Here is a 27,837-nt window from a genome sequence, read left to right as displayed (position 1 = left end):
CCCCTCAGGCACAGAGCACAGGACTTGGTCTATGGGTTTTCATGGCCAAGTGGGGAATCGAACCCTGTTCTCCAGAGTTGTAATGTATGTTGGCTCTATGTGGACAGCAAAATTATAAATGCTCTTACGGTATTTCACCAAAAGCGGAACATTTTTTGGAAATGCAAGAACTACATTTTTTTCCCATTTGTTTCTTAACAGTGGGATTAAACCAGCTACAGGTTTGTGGTGCCCTGGAGATGGACAATCCACTTGCAAATGTAACTGTAGACAGCAGTTTAGGGTTTCACTGGTATTTTAGATTCCTGGTTTCACTGAGCCTTATGTATAGTTAGCCATTGCCAGCCCTTTCAATAAGTGGGTTACAAATCCAAACAAAAAACAAACAACCATTTGCAGAACAGAAGTAATGTGTAAAACTCAATGAGATAAGCAATAGGTAAAAAATAAATAAAACTTGCTCAAAGGAAAGCTATACCTCTGCTGTCCTGGCCAGAAGGGCACCCTGGTAGTCAATTCTGAAAAGAACTGGATTTTGACGTTCTGGCAATTTGATATTAATGCCCATGTTCAGGTCCTTATGAGTAGGTACCTTGATCTCGTATTCAGCAAGAGCTTGGAACACCATGATGGTTGCCTGAAATGGCAGAAGGAAAGTGAAGCTAGTTTACCTTGAAGTGGATAGGAAGCCAAAATCTGGAAACAATGGTTACCAGGGATTTGGAGATCACTGAGAGCAGTTTTAGGCATACTTTTAGTCATGCTTTGTTAAACATTCATGGATTTATGGCTGAGGGACCAGATATAGAATTATAAAGTTGGAAGGGACCTCATGGGCCACTGATTCAAGCCCCAAGCTCGGTGCAGGATCTCCAGCTAAAACATCCCCAACAAGTAGCTATCCAGCCTCTTTCTGAAGACATTCAGGCCTCATTCCCACTTACAAATAAATCAGTTTGTGATCCGAATCGATGGATCAGTTCGACAGCGGAGCATGGTTCACACTACATTTGCCCTGAACACATTTTCTTGTTGTAAAATAACCCACTTGTCATTCACACTGACTAATGAAATGATTAAAAATGGACTTTCTTCAATGGGTTCCTGATCGCTGATCACATCATAGGAAATCAATTCCAATCTGCATCTTGTTCACACTTGCACTGAATCGATTTATTGCAAAAGATGCAGAAAGAACAAGCACCAAAAAGATGCGTGTTTAATGGGTCTAGTGCTGGGCTCCTCTTGCCAAACTGCTCCAGCAATTTGCCGCAAGTGCAAACAAGGGTCATTTAAACCACTTCAAACCGATTAGCAAACTGGTTTATAACGTAGTGGGAATGAGGTCTCAAGAGAAGGAGATCTTTTCTAGCAATTGGCAAAATGCTCTTACTGTCAAGAAGTTCCTTCAAACGCTCAGTCAAAATCTGTCCTCCTTTTAACTTCAAACCATTAGAATTGGTAATATCTTCTGGGGCAGCAGAAAACAGGCCTTCCCCCTCCTCTCTGTGTCAGCCATTGAGGTATTTTAAGAGGGTACTCATGCCACCCCTCAGTCTTTTACAAAAATGTTCTACTGAACATTTATTTGTTGTTGTTGCTATTGTTGATGCTGCTGCTGCTATCATTATTAATTAAATATTTATTTCCTGCCCTATATTAAGATACCTCAGGGGCTGCTTACTAATAGCATCAACATAGTTAAGCAGCTTAAAAAAACTAAGATAATTTATATATGCGCTCTCTCTCTCTCTCTCTCTCTATATATATATATATATATATATATATATATATAAAACAATATAAAAACAGATTTTTAAAAACTGAAAGGTTTTTTTAAAAAATTTCCCACTCCTTCATGACCAGCTCCTTCAATTCTTCTTATATGTGAAGTCAAAGGCTTTCATGACTGGCATCCATAGTTTTTTGTGGGTTTTTCAGGCTATGTGGCCATGTTCTAGAAGAGTTTATACCTAAAGTTTCCTCAGCATCTGTGGCTGGCATCTTCTCTGAAGACGCCAGCCACAGATGCTGGAGAAACGTCAGGAATAAACTCTTTTAGAACATGGCCACTTAGTCTGAAAAACCCACAAAAAACTATCTTCTCATATGCTTAATTCACCATACTTCTGATCACCTCACTGCTCTTCTCTGAACTTGTCGATATCCTTCTTAAAATGAAGCACTCAGAAGTGAATGCAGTAATTGAAGAAGTTAATTTCAGGTATGGGAAGCCATTCTTTTGACTCAAATTATAGCACTGAGGGAGGGCCTCAACCCTTCCTCATTTTGATGCACAAATGTCCTTTTCAAAGCTACTACCTATTCACCTTGCAGGAATCATAAAGGTGTCTCTATGATGATGGCGAGGAAGAATTCACTTTCTCCCTTGCCTTTTCAGCTGCACAAGACCCAAAGCAAGAAAGCTCTCCATCTGGTCTACCTCTCCCTGTGGCTGTGCTAGACTACTTAACAGTGCAGGTGGACAAAACAAAAAATGAACATAGTTTTTTGCGGGGGGGGGGGGTTGGGTTATGCTCTAGAAGAGTTTATTCCTGACATTTCACCAGCACCTGTGGCTGGCATCTTCAGGAGAAACTCTCCTAGAACATGGCCACATAGCCCAAAAAAACCACAAAAAACTATGAATGCTGGCCATGAAAGCCTGCGACTTCACACTAAAAAACAAACAGCGTCATTTATATACCGCTTCATACTGAACTAACAGTGTCTAAGCAGTTTACAAATGTAAGATAAACGGTAAGCAACAGTGCAGGCGGACAGGTTTCATGTGATTATAAATGCACCTCCATATGAAAAATTCCCCCATATAAGGGAATCAATCCATGACATACTAGTTCTATATATGCAAGGAATTGTTCCATATGAAAACTGTGCCTCCAGATTGAAGTAGAAGAGCAAGTTCATTTTTCTACAGCCTGAAATGAAAGACAGATTTTGAAAAGACAATGCCATTCCCAGAATAACAGAAGTATAATGCTTACCTGGGTTTGTCCATATGTTCCGCCATAATACCTCTGCTCCGTCAACCACTTGACTATGATGCCAGTGCCATCATACTTCTCCATTTTCAGCAAGGCCAGCAAGGCATAGGAAGTGCCTTCAATGTTGTACGTGCGAGCATTATGTTCTTCCCAACGGTTCCCAGCTAAATATGAAGAAAGAGATCTTGGCTGAATAGCTCTTGAAGGCATGTGAGATCATTATTCTAACTTCTGAATTCTCTTGAGTTTCTCTTAAAATACCATCAGTCTCTTGCCTACCTATCTCACTCTGCACCTCCTACCCACTTACTAGAAAAGCTGCTAGAATGCCAACGCAGTCAGATAATAACATTAAAAAGATATACAAACACACCCCAGAGAGAACTGACAATGTCTGGAAAGCCCCAAAATTATCATTTCATGATAACTAAGGTGGAAAAAAAACCCCTTCAGTTAACTCTGGCCTGTTACAGACTGCCAAAATAAAGCTGCTTCGGGTCTCTTTGGAGGTATGCTATTTAAATGATGCATGGGTCCTATGAGTCCAAAGGTCATGCCAAAGCCACACTCCATTCCTAAGCACTGGAGTGCAGCTTTGGTGCAGCTTCCGGATTTTTAGGACACATGCATCATTTAAACAACATACCTCCAAAGAGACCTGAAGCAGCTTTATTTTGGCAGTCTAACAGGCCATAGATTCCCAAACTCTGGCCTTCCATGTGCTTTGGACTTCATCTCTCATAACCCCAGATGTTTGACCAAGATGGCTGAGACTTCTGGAAGCTGAAGACCAAAACACCTGGAGGACCAGCATTTGGGAATCACTGAAGTAACTGTTTCCTAGCTAATGTTAACTTGGCAACTGTTTAAAAATCCATGTATTATTTGGACATAAGTAGATATTTCACATAATTTTCAGTTGCTTCAACAAGGAGTTTGGCAAGAGGCTAATTGGAATTAAAAATTAAAGACGAAAGGATCCTCTGAGTCATAAAGGATCAACTGAGTGCATCTTTGAACAAACCACCAGAGCAGAATGAAAACAAGAAAAAATAGTCCAAAGCTAGATGGCTAGGAGGAATAAGAATGTGTCCTAGATCAATTTCCACACATTAGCTCAGAGACTTCGGCAGTGCAAATTTCTCATTTCACATGGGGCAGCCTGTGTATCGGTTTTGCCTCGGCTGCTGTTGCTGCTAACAGGAACTGCCTGTCATTTTGCTCCTGTCCAGTGCAGTGCTGCAAAGGTACCTGTTGATACGGCCATGAGTACCCTGTCATCTTTCAACCATCCTGCTAGGGCCAAAGCGTACGCTGTGAGCGCTGTGGTGTAAGGTCTTTCCAATGTGTCATATTTCTTCATTAAATAGTCAGCTGCTTTGTTGATGCTGCCTTCTAGAGCCTGCATTGCAAAGTTGTTTGGGACGGGGGGGTGGGGGAGGGAGAAGCAAAGCATCCACATATTAGGAGCATTTGGGAAGCAGTTTTCAAACATTTTATGTAAATCAATTGGCCTACATCATATTGGGGCTAAACTCTCACAATGGACTATTCTGGACCTACCTACACAAAATGTCCCCCATTGTTTGGAAAATGTCAGAGAGGTCAGATGATGGGCTGATTGCAAACTCCTCAGATGTGTGAGAGGTGATCTCTCTCTCTCTCTCTCTCTCTCTCTCTCTCTCTCTCTCTCTTGCACACACACACACACACACACACACACACACAAGAGTCATTACCAGTTGCCAACAGTACTTGCTACACTACCCAGATTCCATTTCCTTCCTTCTCTGAGCAATTCTACACAACTACATTGGTGGGACTTAATGCCTGGCCAGTTTGTTGTTAACTGTAGGATTTTAATTATTGCTAGGCCTTCACTTCTGAGTGATGACAAGTTTTGGGGCAGCTCAACTGGGCTCACTTGGATGTGAAAGTCAGATATGAACAACATGGAGATTGAGAGTGTAATTACATTAAGATTCATTTGAATCCCAGGAGTGGTAGTTTGACCAAAGGGACCAGAGAAATTCTCTAGCTGAGCATTCTCAGTGTCCCTCCCTAAACAGCAAACTCATGGATTCTATAGGAAGGAACCATGGCAGTCAAAGTGGAATCATAATGCTATAACTATATAGTGTGAAAAGGCCCTACATGTCTGCAGCAGATGAAGAGATGTATAGCTGTGGCTGGGGGTAGCTGGCTCTAAGCCTGTTTAAGGCATTAAAGAGATGTCAGTAAAAATTTGCTTCCCTGTTTAACAACCTCATTTGTGAAAAGTGGAATAGGAGAAGGGCATTTTGGCTATTTTGAGTGGGTGAGTGTGGCCTAGTGAGAGCCAGCATGGTGCACTGGTTTCAACATCAGACTTTGTCTCTGGAGACCAGCGTTCAACCCCAATCTGCCACAGAAACCTATTGGGTGACCTTCAGCAAGTCACATTCTCTTAGGACCTTATCACATGGGAGGGAACCACCAAATCCCGTGGATAAATAGGATTTAAATCTGGGAATATCCCACAAAAGCCGGATTGTTTTCAGACAACAGCGGGCTAATTGAACATTAACCTAACACTAACCCATGCAGAAAGTAGGCAAAATCGGTCACTTTTTACTTTGCGGATTTTACTGAAAGGAAAAAGCGGTCGATTTTGCCCATTTTCTGCATGGGTTGATATTGGGTTAATGTTGGGTTAATGCTCAATTAGCCTGATGTGTCTGAAAACAATCCTCCTTTTGCAGGATATTCTCAGGATCTAAATCCCACTTATCCATGGGATTTGGGCACTTTGCCTCCCATGTGATAAGATCTTAAGCTTCAGAGGAAGGCAAAGGCAAACCCCCTCTAAACAAATCTGGCAAAGAAAACCCCATGATAGGTTCAATCTAGGATTGCCATGCGTCTGAAACGACTTGAAGATACACAGCAACAACAGAGGGTGAACTTACATATTGTATTTCTCCCCATGAGTGTCAGTTGGTGGCTTTTAATTTCCACCAACTAAATGCCCCAAACAAGACTAGAGACAGGAGATTCGTGGGGAGGGGAAGGAATAAACCATAATGAAAGCAAGCAAGCAAGCAAAAAGACCTCTCCAATACTTTTTGCCAGAACTCCCACCACAACTCCCTGGCAATGCACCTGTCTTTTACCCCTCCTTTTCTTTTGACCCACCCCAAATCATGGTCTAATAATTCTTGGAGAATAAGAGTGTTTGAGTAACACATTAAAAGCAACATAAACACTTTACAACAGGAGTGGGAGCCATGTGATCTTCCAGATGTGGTTGGACGGCAAGTCCCAACAGCATAGTCAGGAATGCTCTGCATTATAACCCAACATCATCTGGAAGGCTATATGAGGGCTGCATGAGTTCCTCACTTTGAATAGAGGGTGCAATTGATTGGGTTGCTCTTGGGTCCTGAGAAGTTACAATACTGAAGGTGATAGATTAATAAGGAACAAAAAAATGACAATGTGGAAAAGAATGAAGAATCTAATCGTATTATAAGAAACAGCCACCTCTCTTAATCGTTCTCACTACAGATGTACTTACATTGACATGATCCTTACAGAGGCTTTTGGATTCCAGCAATGCAACCAGGACGAAAGCTGTTAATGACACCTCTGGTTCAGCACCTTTATAGCCTCCCTAAAAAGAAGTAGAGAAGGGAAGAAAGCAGAAACTGAATGCAATTAAATCTTATCCTCTGAACAGATCAGCCTCTGAGAGTTTCTTTAGAATTCAGACTAAGAACATTTCACTGACACAGAAGCCACCACCAGCTACTGTATGCAGTGGATGGCATTTGAAACAAGAAAGCCTGGGCATATCAGACAACCAAAAATCTTTTACAAACTAAGAGCACAAGATACAAAGCCTTAAAGAACTAAACAGTGGTTTTGGAGAGAGAAAAAAATTATTTGAGATTATTGCAATTCCTCTTATGGTCCCATATACCAGTGACAACTGAGTTCCATCAGCAACCATAAAATAGTGGTGGTTCCAGCAGGATGGCTCCGAAAACTATCATTCAAAAGACATTGTGCAGCTATTTTGCCACTTCTTTAATAGATTTTACATGATAATGGATTTTCCATAAGAACAATTTGGAAGAAACATTACAAAAACACAGTAAGATTACAAACGGAAGACTCTTTTGTTTGTATCACCTGAAAATCCCTCGAAAGAAGCCATGTGATTGCACCTGGTTAGAGTAACTTCCCTCTTGCTAAAGCTCCCCATTTCTCTACAACTGGCTGTTTCCTCTGTCTCATCTCTTCCTACATTCTTTGAGTACTCTTCTTTCTCTTCCACAGATCCTCCTCAATGTTATATTTTAGAGAGTATCACTCTTAGTAAAAACTTGACTGCTCCCCAATGGGATACAGTCGTGTTGTGAGTTGCTGGTGGGTTCTATCAGGCTTAATTCTCTGCCGATTCCACCGGGCAATTGCAACCCAGCTGCATCCCGTGTCCCAGGCATGCTTTGGAGGCCACTTTTCCATGCTTGCCATCTTGGAAAAATGGCCTCCGAAGTGCGCCTGGGACCCAGGATGCAGCCAGGTTGCAATTGTCTGATGGAATTGGCAGTGAATTAAGTCTAATAATACTGAGCAGTAATCCGCAACCCAACTGTATCCCATTGGGGAACAGTCGGGTTTTTTGTAAATGTGATAATCTCCTTTAATTCTCCTCTTCTTCCTCTCTGTTATGAGTTTACCTACACCTGAAGCAGCCTCTTGCTTTCTGGTGATTGGATCTACTTTTTCAAATCCCTTGAAACCTAGTTTATCATTACCTTCCTTGAACCTCTTTAGTTTTGCCTTCTCTTTGCCATTATAATCTGCTACTACTCCTCTTACATTTCATTGCCTTTTGTTCACACATTATGTCACTCTGGTACAATACAATCAGTTACTTAATTCTTGTGTTATGTTCTTCTGGGTATAAAAAACATCTATCTATCTATCTATCTATCTATCTATCTATCTATCTATTTTCTGCAGAACTAGCAGAAAGAAAGCATACCACCATCTCTCCATGAATCACATAGGCATCTTCAATGAAAGTCCCATCTGGCTTTTGCTTCTCTAGAACCAGCCACTTCACACCTCCACAGACAATGTCTACACTAATAGTAGATACAATCTTGGAAGCCATGGCAAAGACCTTCACTACATACGCTGTTAGCCTGCAAGAAAAAAACAGAATGCATCAGCTGAAGTATATCAAAAAGGCCAGCCCTGCTCAGGGTTTACTGGGGGTTTTGCTGTTGACTGGAAATTACACCTTCAATGGAATTGGTTGAAATGTTCACAAGTTCCCTTAGAAGTAGGATCCAAAGGGGAAACAAGCCCCTTGGATCCATCTTTTACTGAAAAGATGAAAGCAAGCAAGAGCTTGCCTCTGGGACTTTATTAGGCTACACAGCAAAAAGAAATGGCCCTTCAAAAATAAAAAAGCAATGACCAAAGAAAACCAGAGGTAGCCAAGCACATTTCCATACTGCTCATATAGAGTGCTATTATCCCACTTGAATTGCCATGGATGTTTCCAGAGGCACTAGAGGAACTCCCAGCCTGAGAATTCTAAATATGCCTCCCTAAACCACAAATCCCAGGATTCCATAGGATTTATTTTTATTTTCTTTCTTTTATATGCCGCCCTTCTGCCAGAGTGGAACTCAATGGGACTCGTAGAAGGAAACCAACCAAAATCCACCTATGCAATTTCAAAAACACTCAAAATTGTCACAGTTAAAACTATATATATATTATATGCAAAAGTTTAAAAATAAATAATACACATAACCCAATAACAAAGGCTCCCTGGTGCAGTTATATATTAAGAGCTGCTTAGAGAAAAAAAGATTTTTGCCTGAAAGCAAAAGGAGAGCCTCGCGCCCCCCTTTATGGAGCCTCGTGCCCCCCCTGGGGGGCCCGCCCCACTATTTGAGAAAGGCTGCAGTAGTCCAAATGGGATGTAATCAAGTCCCTGTAGACAGATCTGACATCTCAAGGAATAGGTGCATCTGGTGCATTAATTTTAGCTGTGCAAATGCACTCCTGGACACTGCTGAAATCTGGGCCTCTGGGATCAGAGATGACTCCAGGAGAACATCCAGGCTGTAAGCCTGAGATTTCAGGGGAAATGTACCTCCATCCTGCATTTGTTGTTGTTGTTGTTGTTGTTGTTGTTGTTGTTGTGTGACCTCAAGTTGTTTCCAGCTTACAGCAACCCAAGGCAATCTTATTATGGGGTTTTCTTGGCAAAATTTGTTCAGAGGAGGTTTGCCATTGTTTTCCCTAAAGTCTGAGAGCATATGACTTGTCCAAGGCCACCCAGTGGGTTTCATGGCTGAGTGGGGATCAAATCCTGGTCTTCAGAGTCATGGAGTCCCTGTTTCTTTATCTGCTTTACAATTGACCAGGAGCACCTCTGTATTGTCTGGACTGACCATTCAAGTGAAATCAAAGTGTAGTGTATAGTGTGGAAGTGACCTAGAATTCAATTTCTGGTTTTGAAAATCAGAGTTGTGTTTTTTTAATGTTAAGCAGTGCAGGGGAAGCCTTCAAACTATTTAAAAGCTACCACATACAACCCTGGGGCTACACTTTCCTCTTGCTAGACTAGAGCCTCAGAGGAGAGTAAGAAACAGTGGGACTGTACATCTCAAAGAAAATTGGGATAAAATTAAGACAACAACTACAACGTCTTGACCAAATCCAGGGCTATGATTAACATTGTCATTTTCCTTTCTTTCTCCTGTACCAGTTTTAATACTTTTGCTTGATGAAGAAGCCAGTGAAGCTTCGAAAACTTGCAACATGTATAATATGTGTTTTGGCTGGCCTTATAAAGGTATCACTGGTTTGTGGATTCTTGATCATACTTTACTGGGATACATTTAGTCAAATCTTTCACTGAGTAATTAAGAGAATTAAACATTTTAATTCTATTTTTTCCTTGGCTTATGCATGAGCCTCATTTATCCTAAAGAAGAACCTCTCCATGAAAATAACAAGAAGGCTAATGGAACAAGAAATCAATTTGTGAGAATAAGTTGGAGCAAGAGAATGAAATTTTGCACAAGTCAATGTGATAAGAAAGAAAATATGCTGGCAGGCCCATCATAGATTTAAATGTCGTTTTGCAGCGGTATTGTTCGTACCAAGTGCTAGATGGACGGTCTATCCATGCAGCATAGGAATGATCTGGTTTTTTGTATGCCATCTGCTGGGCATAACCTGAAAATACAAGAGGAAGAGGAATAAGAAAAGCTTATGGAGTGCTAGTCCAGCACCTGCATTCAGACAGACAGAGCCATCAATAACACAAGTCCAGCCCCCCCCCACAACAAAAAAACCCCTGTGCTTTCACTTTTTCTTATGCTACACTTCCACATTTGTGCTGCTTTTCTTTTAGGTATTCACTTAGCTTCTGCTTCTCCTTTCTCTGAAGCATGCAACGCCTTATTTAGAAAAAGGAGGGATATAATGCTTTGTTAATTTCATTCTCATAGAATGCAGCATGTATTATTTTTGTCTTGCTGTGAGAAAGTCTTCACAAGCTGAGCAGTTTTCAAAGATTATTTGCAGTCCGGGACATATTCTGTACAAAATTCACATGTGGGTTTTGTGTCTGTTTCTTTGTTTGTTTGTTACATAGATCACAACTTTTCTGCACAGAAAACAACATTCCTATGAAGATATTTTTTTCTGTTTAGGTAATACTCTTTCCTGTGCTGAAAATGCTGTCGTTGGGCGCTTACTCTGAAAAAAATCACATTTTTTAAAACACAAATCAACATTTTCTTCTGTTCTCCTGTATTAAAACCCCACATTCAGATTTTGCAAAGAGTGAAGCCTGAACTACAAAGACTCTTTTCAGTCCAGGATTCATCTTATCAGAGTTTCCTAACATTGAGAAGCCCATTTATGACAAGGTTTTGAATATTTTCAAATATTTTTCCATCTCTGTTAAAAAGTAACATGACAATGGCATTTAATCAAATAGGCAGCACTTAATTTAGTGAATGAAGTGTGGCCTGTAGACCAAAAGGGACCCCAAAACAGGTTTTTTGTAGTCTGCTGCCCTTTGAATCCATTAATTCCCCCAAAATGCCAGATTTTTTAAAAAAAAATGTTTCCTTCTCTTGGAAACCTGCAAGAGCTGTGGATTACTCTATAAATGGTGTACAGAGCCCTCCAAATCACTGAAGCTTTAATTCAGAATTTTTTAAAAAAACAAGCAAATAGAAGTAGCTTTCTAGGTAAAGCAACATTTCCAGGTTCAATGTGGCCTAGGAGAGAGAATTGGCACCTGAAGTTGCTTACACACACACACACCCCACAGCAAGAGAACCAGTCCTCTTACTAGGTATAGACACAAGGACACACACACATCCAAAACTTGAGTTGGTCCAAAATTCAGCTACTCTGGATGACTCAATTTACAAACCACTTGAACAAAACATTGCATTAGCTGGTGGAAGGACAAGTCCAGAGATGCTTGCTTGCTTTACCTTGCTCAATCTGTTTGATTGCCTCACTCCTGCGACCCACACCAACCTTCTCCCATTGTTCGGTGGTGTCAAGATAGAGGGTGGCGATAACTGAAGGTGTCATAGTGATCATGTTCTGCTCCCCACTGCCAGAAGGGGTTATGATGAGATGTTTCAGATTGCTTCCATCAATGGACTCTTCAACAATCTGAGCCACAGGGTCTCCTAACCACATACACACAAAAAAGAAAACCTCATGTTAGTTAGTTTTAAGATTAATTGTATTATTGTTATTGATGTATTTTATATGTATTTTATTATTGAGGGTATGGGTTTTAACGGACTGTAATCCCACCTCGATCTACCTGGGAGAGGCGGGGAAATATAAATAAAATTATTAGTAGTATTATTATGTTAAACCCTGAGTGCAGAAAAATTGATGGGAACTGTGAGGGTAGTGCTCTTAAAGGATGCTGAGTATATACAGTGCCTTGCAGGACTATTTCTCCTCCCCTCTCCTAGAACAAAATAATTCAGAGGACACCAAAAGCTGGTATAGTTAGCTTTAAGGCCTAATATAAGAGCAACTTCCTTTGTTAGTCTTATGCAAGATCGGGCCACTGTGCCTATGGAAATCAGTAGCGGTTTGGGACTTCTGCATCTTCAGGATGGAGAATCTGCTCTGGGCTTCAGCTGAGATTTAGCACCTTGGATCACTCCTTTATATTTCAGAATTTTTATTAAATCCCAGAACTGAATCATCACCCACTGCCACAGAAGCCACCAGATGCTACTGGTCGGAATAGTTTTGCTGAACCTTATGTTCATTGAGACCATCAGAGTAAGCCCTGCTATATGGAAGGAAGTGCACTGGGTGGATCCTGGGAGTGCCTGGGTTGCAGCAGTGGGTGTTTACTGGAAGCAGTTTGGACCTTGTTCACTTCTACAATCCCAGAGTTCTGTATTTTAAAATCAAGCTCTTGCCTTGGATGCTAATTGTGGTCTTGGCTTCCGTCCCAGGAACAATATCCACTACAGGATTAGCTTTCACCAGTTCTTCCTGGACTCCATCTGGGAGAAAAAGAAAAAAGTTAAGTAAAGGAGGAAAATGACAAAGAAATATAAGTTACTTCCACATTCAACCCCCTTAATGCTATACCAGCATGTGGAGAGGCATAGAGAAACATACTGCTCTCCCACTCTATTTCAGTTTTCTTTTCTCATGCAATAAGGCTCAGAGAGGATTTACTGTCCCATTGACCTGGTAACCACCAGCTACCACCTTGTAGAAGTAGAACAATTATTTATTTTATTAGGTCATAAGATTTTTTTTAAAGATGAATGAGAAGGATTTATTTAACAATCCAGGGGAAAGAGGAGAGAAAGCAAGAGAAACCAAGCCACCAAACCCAAAGGACTCATACAGTTCAGTGCTTGCTATTCATAACATTCCACACACACCTTCCTCACTAGTTGGGATGGGAGCACAGTTCATGGTAGTACAGTAATTTCTTTTAGAACAGTGTTCCTTAAAAAAATAAGGTATGCCTATCCAGGTCTCCAGAGCCTGAAATGAGCAAAGGCCACTGAAGAGATCTGATGACTGGCCATTGGTCTACCGTGTTATAAGATCTGAATGAAGATTGGACAGTTGCCATCCCTACCAGTCCCCTGTCTCTTCTGCCTTTTACAGATTGCATGTGAATGCTCAGGCAGAAGTAAGAGGCACCAACTATCAATATTTACTGTGAGAACTCTTGCTTCTTTGCAAGCCTATTTTTCTTTCCATTGCAGTGAAATGAAAAACCATTCTCAGTAGAACAGCCATAAAACGGACAAAGTAGGGCTCCTGAGTTTTAAAATTTGGTTTTAATTGATGTATATTTCAATAGCCTTAGAAAACACTGGAAACCAGCTCATACTCTTTGTCTGTCGGATCCAATATTCTACCTGCCAGCAATTCTCCAGATTGCCAGGCAAAGGTCTTTTCTCATTATTTGCTACCCCATCATTTTAACTGGAGCAACTAGGCTCTCAACCCACAATCTTCTTCCTATAGTTACATGCCTTTGAGGAATTGTCCATATGTTTTGTTTCACAATGTGACTATGCAAATAATTTCAATCATACATTCCCGATTTGTTGTTCACACAATTTTTTTAATGGGTCCACAATTGTGAACATCTCTGTGAATTCTGTTGCCCACGCATGTCAGTGCTGGGAGTACAGATGGAATTTATGATGTATTCAAAACATGTTCAACACATGCACAGTTTTATCCCAGGTCCATCTGCATCAGTTATTCACACAGCTGACAATGCGAATCCTTCAGTATACAAAGGGAGGGAGGGACCGGGATTGTATATTCTGATGTTTGTGGGGGTTTTGGGCAGCCCCCCTCCTAATGTAAAACATGTATGTTCAATTTGCATGTGAACAAGACAGATTCTACCCACATTCTACCAGGATTATTTGATCATCTAGACAAGACCTTAGTGCACACACAGCCATCTCCCTGAGCAGAAAGAATTCCCATCAGTATTTTATCTAGATGCACTCAGATCTGCTTTCTCAAGAAACAAGATGGCTGAAAGGGTAAAGCAATAAAGAGGTCTTTACAGGACTCAAGAAAGAGTTTTAAAAGCACACACTGATGAAGAATGGTTTTCACTCACTTTTTCCTTTTACTTCAGGTTCCAGTTGAATGACATTAGTAAGTATTCTCTGCATTCCTTCAGGCTGCTAAGGAAGAAAGCACAAAGATCACTTTTTTGAAAGTCTCAGCAGAAATAAAATTAGTCAATCATGGCAGCAAACAGCATGGCAGCTTGGAAACACTGACAGTGATCTATTTTCTTGTACAAACGCAGCATAGATTAGGAATATGTAGCAAAATATACTGTGCAAAAAAATTCAGGTCAGCCCCAAAGACATCAAGTAGGTAAGTCTTAGGTGGATTCTTCTCCACCTAAGAATCCATAGCTGTGGGGTAAAATTGGCCTTAGGCTTCATCCACACTGCAAAATTAATCCAGTTTGACAACACTTTAACTGCCTTGGCTCAATGCTATGGAATTCTGGGAATTGTAGTTTGTGAGACATTCAGCCCTCTGTGTTAGAGAGATCTAGTGCCACAACAAACAAGAAACCCCAGGATTCCACAGCATTGAGTCATAGCAATTAAAGTGATGCCAAACTGGATTATTTCTGTAGTGTGGATGCAACCTTAGTCATGCACCACTGCTGGATGTTTCCAAAGTTTCCACTTGTTCCAAAGTTTCAATTCGATCAGCCCATGTGGAAACACTGGAGTGACACAAAACTGATGTGCGCAGTAACAAGACTATTCTTTCTGTAGATTTTATTAGAGGGCCTAGTTTGATACCTACCACAACCCTCAGCTTCTTCTTCACACCATCCGCCATCATCACATTCCAGACAGCTGCTTTGACCTCAATGTCATGGAGTCCCAGTTGCAGTGGAACCAGTACAAATGGCACTGCAGTGGAGGACTGGTTTTTAATAATGATATCCTGACGGTAGCGTTGCTTGGCTGTGGAAGCGCTGCAGAAGGCTGGGTTGTGAATCAGCTCCACTTGCACCTGACCACAAAGAGAGAAGAAACTGATCTTTGAAAGTTGCTTTGGCAATATAAAAAATTCTGAACAAGGAGAGGGCATTTTCCCCCCTTGGAACAGCTCCACAATTCCTTTGCTTTCTTCTACAATCATCTACCTAATTTCTAGCCTTGACATAAGTTGTGTTTAGCCATATATCTATCGTATAGCTTTCCACTCACACATAATATCTAACATCATTATTTGTGGTCAAGGCATTTGTTATTGCGGTTCTTATGTGCCTTCAAGCCAACTCTAACTCATGGTGACCCTCTTACAGAGTTTTATTGGAATTATTCAGAAGAGCTTTGCCACTGTCTTCCTTGCAGGCTGAGAGAGCATGACTTGTCCGAGGTCACCCATTGGGTTTTCATGGCTAAACAGGGATTTGAACCCTAGTCTCCCACTGTCCTAGTCCTGGCTGTGGTACAGACATATTCATCACCAGTTCAAAGGCTGGATCAGCAAGTCAGCCCATGGTCTTGACCCTACTCTTGTAGGCCAGGCAGGTTGGGTTTAAGGACTTTTTGTTTTAAAGGGACACAGACTGATGGTGTCCCTTTAAAAAACCTTTATGTTTTTTCCTCTCTGCTGGACAAGATGATGAGAACCTTTGTTTTCAGAGTCTCCTCATTTTAAGGACTTTTAGGACCACTGCCCTTACTTTTATGATTTTTTTGCACAAATGATCATGTTTTTGCCAAAGCAAGTACATTTTGGCACAAACTATATTTATTCGCAAACCATTTTTTACACAAATGATTATTACTGCTACATTGTTTTTAAAAGCAGAAGCACTGGATTGGTTGTTCACCTCTCTTTGATTAACAATCCTTCCCCCCCCCCCCCCCGTGTTTATGCCATGTTACAGCTGAACTGCTTATAGCTGGATTGTGGCATTTGGCAAAAAAGCTTGTTACAGGTAGTAACCAATCTCTGTGTTATATCAAGTTATATCCAATTTTGAGGTGTGAGTTGGCTTACCTGCTCCAATTGGAAGGTGGGGAAGTTCCTAAAGGCTGGGCTCACATCGAGGTGGCAGGAGTAGGTACCACCCAGCAGTTCACACTGCAGTGGGAATTATTATCTTTGCCATTCCCATCATTTAACCAAGAATCAGATTGGACTAGGTACTGGTTGGCAAATGGATCAACCCATTCATGAGATCCAGTCCCTATGCAGAGTCAACACGTTGCAATGGGGCTGTAGCCAATAACGTTGTGGCTTTTTCTCCCCAACAAAATGTTTCTGTTGTCTCTTTATTTTTACCTTCTCCCCTTTTCTGGCTTACTCTTTGCTGTTACTGCTACAAATCCTTGTCCAAAACCTAAAGCCTACCTTGATTGTTTGCAATCCATAGTTGTAGAGAACAGCCCGAATCTCCACCTGCTCATTCCTCACTACTGAGTAGGGCAGCTTTAGGTCAATGAAGAACTCCTTCATGACTGTTATTTCATAAGGGTCAGCCACACAGATCCCTGTAAGGAAGATCAATAGGGAAGGAAGCAGGTTGAGAATCAAAAGCAGTCATGTCATGCATCAAATCTCCTTAGATGCATTTCATAAGGGTTTGAAAGGCAGGCTTGTTGCAGCTTGTCATCACTTTCACAGTTGTCCATTCCCCTGACCATGTAGGATGCTTTACCTTTTGTTTCTGAAATGCTCACAGCCAACACCTCCCAGGTTGTGATGGAATCCTTCAGGTAAAAAGACACTGTCTTGGATGAGATCCTAAGTGCAAGAAGAAAGGTGCCATGTCATACCTGAGGACAGCTGTTAATATTATGTAAAGTGAGATGCAGGTGTGCTAACTTCTATGTGGCTTGTAGTTCCTCTTTAATTTTTCTAACATCCAGGGCAACATGTCTATGCCCTTATATGACAACTTTGTTTCATCCCTGCAAGTGGCACACACAACATATCAGAATAAGAATAAGCTTTCCTAGGCATCCCAAAAATGGAAAGGGATCTATATTTGAGGATGATGTATGTCTCTGTGCTGTTTCCAGAGGTGGCTGCACCCACAGCAGAACACCCTGTTCTGGTATAAGTCAAGAAAGACCTTCATCTGGCCAATTTATTGTCACTAGAGCCCAGCAACTGTTAAGGAGACCAAGTTTTTTCACCAAGAAAAATCTAGTTAAGCTGAACGGCAAATTTAATTTTTTAAAAAAACATTGATATAGAAATCCACCTTTTCCAGAGTCTGCTGCTCAGACCTTAGCTGGTTCCAGCTGGCAGGAACTGAAGGGCATTATCCCAACCGATCATCCCTACCTCCAGCTGCCAGTTTCTTTATGTGTTGAGCAGTCAAAAAGGAAGGATAGACAGTTCCAGCATCAGAACTGAGTGAAAGTTTGTTCCTCACATGGGAGGAACCATGAACTCAATTTAGGTTGTCTCCTTTCTCTTAGATGATTTAGGATGGAGAATTATGAAGCAACAGTCTCACAAGCAAACAGTCAAAACTGATTAGGCAATCCTCGGTAAATTTTCTTAGCCAATTAAGAGGACAATTAAGTTTGTCTTCAGAATGAAAAGTAAGCTGCTGTAAAGAAAAAAATATAGCAGACAACATACCCCTGAGCATTAGGACGTTCAGTCAGCACTTTGGTTTCCCACAACCAGCTCTCTGCAAATTCACTCCTGGAGACAATATCATCCTCATCCATGATAAACTCTTCATTATCACCTAGGAAAACACAAGACAGGTATGGCTGTGATTATCTTTAGTACTGTGATTTATCTTTAAGAGGGGGAAATGCAAACTCAAAGGCTGTGTTTTTTTAGATGTTCTTGCTCAAAAGAAGAATAAAGATGTGGCCTGGGGGGTAGGGACAAGTGGACACCATCTCACCATGCTCTGATGGCTAACACTTATGATCCCTTATGGTGTTCATATTATCTGCCGCCACAAGACTGTTATGAAGGAACTGTAACAGAAGACTAAAAACATGATCACATAAGTCCTGTTCTCACTGCAATTATGCAAATTAATGAAAACCCAAACATACCAGTTTGTGAGAAGCCATTATTGCATGTCTTCACAAGCATGTGACTGGGGCCACTGGGGCCATCACACTTTCTCCTGAACTCCCACATGATCCTGCCCCACTACCCCATGCCCTATCCACCATGCCTTTTGTTTTACTTTATTTATTTATTTTTTACTTTTGTAAATGGAATTCTGCAGTTCTGGTAATGCAATTTAACTTTTAAAGAAGAACTACCAAAAATAAAAGTGAATCAGGCTGCTTGGGAATAGCGAAGGAGACTGGACAAGGCGATATAAGGAGACTATGTCACCACATGACTGCAAATATTGCAACTGCTGCAGTAGCAATGGGGCTGCAGCCGCCCCTTTTCACTCTGATGTTTATCACACTATACTCTTAAAGTGCTACTATTCCACTTTGACTCCTCTAGCTGCCTCCTGTTGCATTCTGGGATTGGCAGTTTTAAGGAGGGATATTTAGAATCCTCAGGCGGAATCCTGTGATTGTGGCATAATTGGGAGATAATGACAGGTGTCCCATATCAATGAAAAAGAACACCCTAACCACACTTGGCATGCACAGCAGCTATGGGTTGGAAGCAACATCATATCATAAGTATTGCTAAAGGCACTATTTCCTCCTCTCAGGACACTATAAGATTTTTAAACAAGCTAATTCCCTTCCCGTCCATTTCCTTTTCCCTCCAATATCCTTAACATTGCCAAGGCTGTGGAAGTCACAGATCATGTGTCTTGTACTGCCATTTGGCCAATAGGAATTAAAACTTGCTTTTTATTTACAAATGTGCAAACCGAGATGTCCTTTGTGTGAATATCTCAAGATTCCTAGGTGGTGTCTGCATGGGCCAGGATATAGCCTGGAATATCCTGGCCCAAGAGCTGCCCCAATTTCCCCCCTTTCCTGGGGACCTCCATTCCAATACTGGACGGCTGTTTAAATGCACATTCTGCCACCCAGTGCCACCAGCACTGCTCCACATTGCTCACTCTGAGGTCAGAAAAAGGCAGTCAGCATCAATCACATGGCTGGGCACCTTGTTCTGACCTCAAAATGAGCAAAGCATGGCAGTGCCAGGCAGCACCGCAGGATGCGCACGTGAACAGCCACCTAGTGTTAGGATACAGGGCTCTGGATCCTGGAAGATCAAGGAAGATCCAGAGTGTCTAAAGACTTATTTTACACTACTTTAAAAGGACTTGGCACTGAATGGGCTAGACACTGTCTTGACTCTTCATGCCAGAAAAAGGGATTGGGCCCCAAATTGCTGGCACTCCCTACCAAGAGGACAGAAAGGACATTTTATTTGGCCTCAGAATAAGTTATTCTTTGAAGGATTCTTGTTTTGCTTCCAACTCTCAGGCCCTGGGCAGCCTTCCAACTTAGAAAAGGTACTATATTGGATTACAGCTCCCAGGACTGCATGTCAGCACACTGGGCCAGGATTGCATGTCAGTCACTGGTAATGCATTCTGGGGAATTATGGGAGTTGTAGTCTGACAAAGAAAGTTCCCCAAATTCAGTAACTACTAGACCATCCAAGTTTGAACTGTTAGGGAATGTGTCAGGCCACTGGTCCATCTAAGCCTGGTATTGTCCCCTCTTCCTGGCAGCTCCTACCCAAGGACTTAGATGCAGATCTTTTCCAGCTTTGCATCTTGAGGTCCTTCTAAGTACTAGAATCTTAGAGTTGGAAGTCACCTCAAGGGACATCCAGTCCAACCCTCTGCCATGCAGGAAGACACAGTTAAAGCACCCTCAACAGCCTTAAAAGGAGATTCCGCCATACTCAAAAGGAGACTCACCATACTCCAAGGGAGTGTGTTCCACTTGACCTAGACCATTTGTCAGTGTCACCTAGGAGTGTCATAGAGCAATGTCCTCATGCACTGAGTCAGTCTAGCCCAGTATCACCTACTCTGTTTGGCAGTGGATTTTCAGTGAAAGGAAAAATACTTATGGCTTAAGTATTTCTCCCCTCTTTTGCACATTTTGCAACCTTATTCATCAAGACTCAGACTTTCGTGTTTCCTGGAGTCGTTGTCACTCGTCACATACCTTTGCTTGTTTTAGATTCAAGGAGCTGTATAGAGCGGCGACGTCTCCGTCTTGCAACTTGGGGGCACCTTAAATCTGGAAGAAAGCGGGGAAGGTAATAAGAAAACATTATTGCACTGACATGAAATAAGAAGTCGATGCTAAATTCTATGATTCCATGCATCTTTCTGTAATCCTATGCAGGTTTATTGAGAGGAACAGGATTTATTGCTATGTCAGAGACAACAGGACCACAACCTTAAGGCTTTTTGCATTCCATGTCCATTTGTCTCTAGAATCTCTGAAAGCCTCAATTTCAACCCCAAAGCAGCTTACACTGGATGCTGTTTGGGGACAGAGACATGGCATCCATTGTGGAGGTATGTTTAACCCAACACTTCTCTGATCTAAATCACCAAAGGTGCTTTTTCTTAGAATTAAAATTTTCTTAGCCTTTGTTGATTTGTGTCATGCATTTGTATGCTAAGTAGTGGAGGATGCTGGGAGATCTGCTTGCCATCTCCAAGATCCTGCTCTTTAACAGGCACTGCCAGGCACTCTAGAGTGTACTTTTCAGACAATAAAAGTGCAAATACTGAAAATTACAGACCATCTAGGCATGGCCCTGAAGTTAAATGTATTATTTCTCAAAGCAATTCCTTTGCCATGTCACGCATTCAGAAACTAGAAACAATTAGTTAGTTTGTGAGGCAAATTATTAACATTTTAAATAATGTTTAATATTTTAAATCAGATGTGGGCCTTTGAGAATTGGCTGACATTTTTAAAATGTGGATTTTTGAGATCCAGAATTGAATTTCAGGCCACATTGAGATTTTTTTCCCCTTTCTTTTTCTTTTCCAGTAGTCCATGGGTGTCCTAGTGGGTCCCAGGGCAAAAAGGTGGCCCCCAGAACAGCAATGTTGGCCATCCATTTTAAATAATGAATTAATACATTAAATAATAGAGGCATGAAGTTGAGAGGGCCCTCATGGGCCATCAAGCACCCAGTGCAGGATCTCCAACTAGAGTATCTCTAGCAGAAGCTGTCCAGTCTCCTTCTGAAGACATACGGAGGAGGCCCACCACCTTGCTAAGCAAGCGGTTCCATAGCCAAACTGCTCTTACTGCCAAGAAGTTCCTTCTAAGGTTCAATAGAAATATACCACCTTGCAATCTCAAACCATTAGACCTTGTCCTATCCTCTGAGGCAACAGAAAACAGGCTTTCCCCCTCTCTCTTTGACAGCCCTTGAGGTATTTAAAGAGGGTGATTATGTCACCCCTCAGTCTTTTCTTCACCAAACTGAATGTGCCCAACTCCTTCACCCTCTCTTAATATATTTTGTTCTCCATACCTGCTCTCATCCTTGTTGCCCTTCTCTGAACCTGTTCTCACTTGTCTATATATATCTTAAAATGGGGCTCCCAGAACTGAATGCAGTACTCCAGATGAGGCCTGATTTCAATTATTAGTATTACTGGAAATGAATTAATTTCCCTGATGTCTAACATTTAAGATGATAAAATTAATTTTCAAACCACACGTTCATGCATTCTGGACATGTCCCACTCCTACCTGATCTTTGTTTTGTGGAAAGTTTGTTGCTGGTCTCCAGGGCCAACCCAGCATCTTCAAACACACCAATGTTGTTCCTACCACTGCCAGCAGTACAGCCAATGTCACTCTTTTCTACCGTGTCCCAAACCTGGAACAGAGGAGAACCCAATGAAGCAACACACAGACAAAGCAAGTTCCAAATCAGGATAAACCTCAACAGATTGGGGTGTCAAACACCAAGGAATACTGTATCTTACCTTAGTCTGAGTCAGCTTATGCTTTCTGTTCAGGACATAGACAGCTTTGTCCACAGCCACAAGACCAACCCGAGCATTTGCATCCCCTTCCACTTTGATTTTCATTGGACTTCCTGGCTGGTGAATTCGATTGTCAGCCGCAGTTGCTCCTTTCACAACCAGCTGTTTGAGAAAGGCAACACAGACTGTTTGAAGAAAGTGCCGTTTTCCTGTGATTAGCTTTTGAATAAGTTGCAAAGATGGTTTAGAAGTCCCCTGTCCATTTTGTTCTCTCAATGTTAAATAAGGTTACAAATGTACAATAACTCCCTCATTACACGTTGTTCAATCTACAATCCACAAGGGGAAAGGAGGAACTGTCCCAGAAAATAACAGAGTTTGGACATATCTAAGAGGGTGTCTTGCCTGGACACTGATAAATAATATCAGCAGAAAGCATGACTTACCGTTCCCATGCAGGTATCCTTCACATCCACCCAGACAGAGTCGGCCACAATTTCATTGTTCCCCACATGATAGTAAGCCACAATACGGAAGGAAGGGATGAGATTTGGAGTGATAGGCAGAGACATGGTCACTAGATTCTGTCCGGCAGCCTTGGTTTGCTTCCCAGCCTTGTGTATCTTCCCTTTAGTCACGATCTGATGATAAACAAGAAGATTGGTTTAAACCAGTGGTTCTCAAACTATTTACCCTTGTGACCCCCCCCCCTTAACATCTACATGTAGATGATCCTCCTTCCCCAACTCGGCATAAAGCAGATAAAAATACTTTGTTTGTTTAGTGTGTCTTTTATTGTTTGCTCATTTATGTAAGGAAGTAACATAATTCAAATTGGAAAGATTTTATTTAAATACTTGGCACATACTATGTTTCCAAACTCTCATACACCAAGGACATTATCACACAATGGAAACTGGAAGTATAATCCAGTGTCATCCTGAACGCATATATGCATATTCATATTATTGTGCGAAAGGTTACCACATGCATTCGTTGGCATTCCGAACGCACTCCGAACACAATCACGCATCAATCCATACTCAAGTAAATTCGGTGAACTAGGGAATTCACAAATCCTATTCCCAGGCAACTTGGCATTCAGTTCGGTGTTGTTCGGTGTGATATGCATGTCTGTTGTTGGCCCTGTTGTTCCCCCACATCAATTCCCATGATCCTCCATTTTGTTTTGGCTTTCGGGGCTCCTAGTCAGCTGGGAGGAAAAACAGCTGTTTTTGACAGGAAAGAGTGGGGGGGGAGGTAGGGTTGCCATAAGTCAGGACCTCCAAACCGGGACAAATGTAGGACAACATTTTCAAATGTAGGACACATTTTTTTAAAATGACGATTTTTTAAAAAATGTTAATATAAATGCCTGTTTCTTAGGCATGATCAAAATGGAGGACATTTGGGCATTATGAAATATACTTCCCTTTCTGGCAAAACACCCCCAACCTCCATTCCAAAACCCACACAACAGCACATTTGGGCATTTCACATGGCTTTCCTTAACATGGCCTCTTGCATCAGAGGCTTATTCCATAACCAAACCCCTTGGGTTTAACACTTAGCATGGTTTAACATGGCTATGCATATTGAACATGTCAAGGTGGTTTCACAGTTCTTGCACCAAGTGTACTTCTCAAAAGTGTGTGTCAAGGAACTTTGGTTTTTCTTCACTGCGCATGAGTTTGTAAAAATCACAACAATTTACACTGGCCATGCCTCAGAACCAAAAACACACAGAAAAGGCACTTTGGAAGGTGACACTCTCTCGGCTTAAGAAACAGTGCCTGCATGCCTCTCAAGCTGACTCATATCATCATCATCATCATCACCACCACCACCACCACCACACTATCATTGTCAAAACAAGGGAGACTTGTTAGCATTAAAAGCACCCCCCCAAAAAAAACCACCTTGAGGCCTCTGGCCACTCACTCACCACCTCCTCCCCCTCCTCCTTTTCCTCCCCCTTCTCCTCCATTCGCCGTGTGGCCTGGGGCGGACGGGACGGAGGAGGTGGGTGGCGCGGTCGCACGCAAGGCGGGGAGGGTGGCGTGTGTCCGCGCGCAGGAGGCACACCGCCTCCACCTTCGCCTCCTCCACGCGGCCGTGCAGCCTGGGGAAGAGGGAGCGGAGGAGGAGGAGGTGAGTGGCGCGCCAACGCAGGGAGGCAAAGGTAAATGGAGGCAGCGCCTTCTGCGCATGCCCGCATCACCTTCCCCCTGCCTTCTCCGCCCCCTCTCCCCGCGCACCCGCGCTACCTTCCCCCACCTCCTCCGCCCCCTCTCCCCCTCCCCACGCACCCGCGCCACCTTCCCCCGCCTCCTCCGCCCCCTCTCCCCCTCCCCGCGCGCAGGAGGCACTGGCTCCGTCCACCTTCGCCTCCTCCACGCGGCCACACAGCCTGGGGGAGAGGGGGCAGAGGAGGGTGACGCGGGCGCGTGGGAAGGCACTGCCTCCAGCTTCGCCTCCTCCGCCCCAGGCAGGCCTCACTGCCCTCCTCTTCCTCCCCGCCTCCCCGAGGAGGAGGAGGAAGGCAGCGAGGCCCTGCAGGCCACAGCAACCCGGCTGCAACCGGAGTGGTCCCGGTTTTTGGCGGCACCCATGAAGAGAGGGGCCCGGGGCCGCCAAAACAGGGAAATTCCCGGTTGCAGCCGGGTTATGGTAACCCTAGGGGGAGGCCAACCCTGCAAGCTCTCTCTCTGCCCAAAATGGTGGGCGTCAGGCTTGCCCTGCTCCTTTGTGCCCCTTTTTGCCTTCCTTCCTTCCCTCCTTACTTCTTCCAGGACCAGGGGGCTTCAAAAAAAGTGAAAGAGTTCTTCTTCTTCTTGCCTCATTCCTCCTCCTTTGGGGGAGGATGGAGTGGGGCAGTCTGGGGAATGGTGGTCTGTTTTCCTCCCCTCAGGGGCATTGCTCTGGGCTGACAAAAAACTCCAACTCCCAGAATTCCATAGCCTTGAACCATAAAGAGTTAAAGCAGTGTCAAACTGGGTCATTTCTCCAGTGTAGGTGTAGCCTTAGTTGCCAGCTCTGGTTCCCGCACAGACCTTTCACCTTTTTGGTCGCCCTCCTTGGCAAATGGGGACTCTTCCCCATTCTCCCTCCACTCCCCCAAAGGCAGGGCCTCCCTCTCCCCCACTTCAGCCGGTGGCTCATTTCACCCTCTCTCCCTCAATTCATGGGGGGGGGCAGAGGAGGGGGTTTGCTGGCAGAGGGAGAGTCTGGGGAGTTGGGGAGGGAAGGAGACAGGGACAGGCTCCCTTCATCCCAAGGGGGCTGGTTGGAACTGAGACCCCCCTCCCCAGCTGGGATTCAAGCAGAGGGGCTCCTCCATGAAGGTTCTCCCTCCCCCATGTTCCTCCCTTCTTCCTCTTCCTCTCTTGCCTGGGCCTCTCTTCTCCTTCCCTTTCATCCTTTAAGAGGCAATGAATACACAAATAAAGTGCATTGCCTAAATAACGTGAAATAAAAGGTAATGAATGAACAAATAATGTGAATTGGCTAAATAACATGAAATAAGAGGTAATGAATGAACAAGTAATGTGAATTGTGTAATAACATGAAAAAAGGGTAATGAATGAACAAATAACGTGAAACAAGGCAAAACCATGGGAACCGGAGGCAAGCCCCACCGGAAGTGTAAAAAGGTCACGATCCGATTCTGACCTCACTGCGCATGTGCAGGGATGCTAATTCGAATTCTAGGCTATGAAGGATACGTATTCATATGATACTTTCATTTGCACTCGCACTACTTTCGCTTTGGGGTGGGTGCTGTGTTCTTCTGTGCATTTAATAACCATTCACGTAATTGCGTTAAATTGAGTATTGGCCCCACTTTCTTTTCTTTCAAAATTGGGAGACATTCTTCCCATGTGATAACTCTCCCAATGTGACTTTCAGTCATGCTCTTTCATTCTTTCTTTCACTGACACATGCACTCATTTACTCTCTCACACACACAGGCACACAGAAGCATTCATTGTCTTGTCTGAATGTGAGGATGCACAAGTGCATAAAAGAGATGAAGAGTGTGATTTACTCCCTGTGTGCGTGCATGCACGTGTTTGAAAGTGAAAACAGGGACAGTGACAGGACAAGTGAGAATAGAAAAAGCAGCATCTCAGGAATGGCCCTGCCAGAGGCCATAATCCAGTGAGCTTCCCCACTCGCCTCCTCCTTCAGGCAGAGGTGGCTGTTCAAGTGCCCTCCTTGCCTTTCTCCTTATTTTGCATTATGTGTGTGTGTGTGCCTCCAAGTCTCGCACCCATGGTTGAGCTACTCCTGTGCTCCCCCCGCCCATGGTCCCACAATTTGAGATTTAAATTTTAAACAATGGGATACTGATAATAAGAAGATAAAAGCACTGGCTTCACACACATAAGTGGAATAAAAATGTGTTTCACCTTTTCATAAAGGACTGTGACATACAAGGGTTTGCTTATTTAGGTCCTCAGAGGGGCCATACTGAAAAGCTACCCTCAGTCGAAAGCTTTAAAGAAGAGATGGGTTGCAGGAAATATTCCTGGATCCTACTTTCCCATGAGGACATGACACATAATGAGAGGTTTCCCTTACCTTCCTTGAAAACAAATGCAAAGTCAACAAGCAAACAAGAATTTGACCCATGGATTTTCCATTCTGCCCAGGGCTACATCACTTACTATGTAGGTGAAATCTCCTGCCTGGTTCAGCACATTTTGATTGTTGCTTCTCACGTTGAAGTTGATAGGCAAGTCATCCCCAGCCTTGAGCTCAGTAGCTGTGATTGCTAAATGGAGATAGTTCCCAGATCCTCCCTGGGTTTGGTAGGCTGTTGCCACCATGGTCCTGGTTGCCTGGCGTTCAGCTGGGAGTTCCTCTTTTCTGGTTTTTACCTAAAGAGGGTGAGAGGGATTAATAAAATCTCAAAGAAACTTAATCACACAGCAATCCATAAGGAGCCACTGAAAAAAGGCATAATGGCCACGGGAAGAAAAAGTAGCTAGTTCCTCGTACCCATCAGGATCTGTGAGATACCTCAGTTAGGTGACCATCACTAGGAAGAAAGAACTACATTCTATTATGAGAACAGCAGATAACTACCACATCAGAACATATACCCTCCAACATAGTATGTGAAACTTGTGAGAAATGAAACAAACAGGTAAAGAGTGCCAGAGGATAAAGAACCCTCTCTGAGGCCTGAAGCCCTTTGAAGATGGAAATGCTAGATAGTGAATTTAGAACATTCTGCATCAAGGCTGGGGATATTTTTTCATAAATGTTATATTCCTCAGAGGTAATGGACTGCGTGGAGGATGAAACCAGTGCTAGTGGACAGAACTGCCCTTTTTCTCTCACTCTTTTCACCACTTCTCCTCCACCACTTTCTGCCACCCTCCTGTCCTCCACAAAGTCAACCTTCTTCCCTCCTGCTCCTTTGGCCTGTTCACAGAAGGAAAATGTCACTCTTGGCAAATGTCTGAACTGATAATTTGCAGAAGGATTTTGAAATTCAGACTATGGCAAGGGCTGCAAATAACAACAACAACAACAAAACATGCCCTATGAGAGAGACTTAGGGAGCTGAGTATATTTCGGCTGGAGAAAAAAGGGTTAACGTGTGATGTGATAGCCCTGTTTAAATATTTGAAGGGATGTCATGCTGAAGATGGAGCAAGCTTTTTCTGCTGCTCCAGAAAGTAGGACACGGAGCAATGGATACAAACTACAGGAAAAGTGATTCCACCTCGACATTAGGAGGAACTTCCTGACAGTAAGGGCTGTTCGACAGTGGAACACACTCCCTTGGAGGGTGGAGGTGTCTCCTTCCTTGGAGGTCTTTAAACACAG

The 27,837-nt window shown here is 42.9% G+C and overlaps 1 protein-coding gene across 1 annotated transcript in view; it reads right to left on the bottom strand.

Annotated features, from left to right (window-relative positions):
- LOC149323035 (A.superbus venom factor 1-like) overlaps positions 1 to 27,837 on the bottom strand; it is a 72,639-nt gene that overhangs the window by 23,679 nt on the left and 21,123 nt on the right. Inside the window, exons 12-29 of the mRNA XM_089535646.1 lie at positions 26,667 to 26,879; positions 22,443 to 22,637; positions 21,997 to 22,158; positions 21,758 to 21,887; positions 20,201 to 20,275; positions 17,709 to 17,820; positions 16,774 to 16,859; positions 16,467 to 16,606; positions 14,901 to 15,113; positions 14,188 to 14,251; positions 12,497 to 12,583; positions 11,534 to 11,737; positions 10,181 to 10,256; positions 8,038 to 8,200; positions 6,562 to 6,657; positions 4,257 to 4,407; positions 3,006 to 3,169; positions 479 to 637 (exon numbers count right to left, since the gene is read on the bottom strand). Of these exons, the coding sequence (XP_089391772.1) occupies positions 479 to 637; positions 3,006 to 3,169; positions 4,257 to 4,407; positions 6,562 to 6,657; positions 8,038 to 8,200; positions 10,181 to 10,256; positions 11,534 to 11,737; positions 12,497 to 12,583; positions 14,188 to 14,251; positions 14,901 to 15,113; positions 16,467 to 16,606; positions 16,774 to 16,859; positions 17,709 to 17,820; positions 20,201 to 20,275; positions 21,758 to 21,887; positions 21,997 to 22,158; positions 22,443 to 22,637; positions 26,667 to 26,879 (2,490 nt within the window). The remainder of the gene's footprint in view (positions 1 to 478; positions 638 to 3,005; positions 3,170 to 4,256; positions 4,408 to 6,561; positions 6,658 to 8,037; positions 8,201 to 10,180; positions 10,257 to 11,533; positions 11,738 to 12,496; positions 12,584 to 14,187; positions 14,252 to 14,900; positions 15,114 to 16,466; positions 16,607 to 16,773; positions 16,860 to 17,708; positions 17,821 to 20,200; positions 20,276 to 21,757; positions 21,888 to 21,996; positions 22,159 to 22,442; positions 22,638 to 26,666; positions 26,880 to 27,837) is intronic.

The sequence above is a fragment of the Sceloporus occidentalis genome, unplaced genomic scaffold (genome assembly GCF_023333645.1).
Source record: "Sceloporus occidentalis isolate IW3139 unplaced genomic scaffold, rSceOcc1.0.p SCAF_1, whole genome shotgun sequence".
In the NCBI taxonomy this organism is placed as follows: domain Eukaryota; kingdom Metazoa; phylum Chordata; class Lepidosauria; order Squamata; family Phrynosomatidae; genus Sceloporus; species Sceloporus occidentalis.
This window is presented reverse-complemented; position numbering and strand designations above follow the sequence as displayed.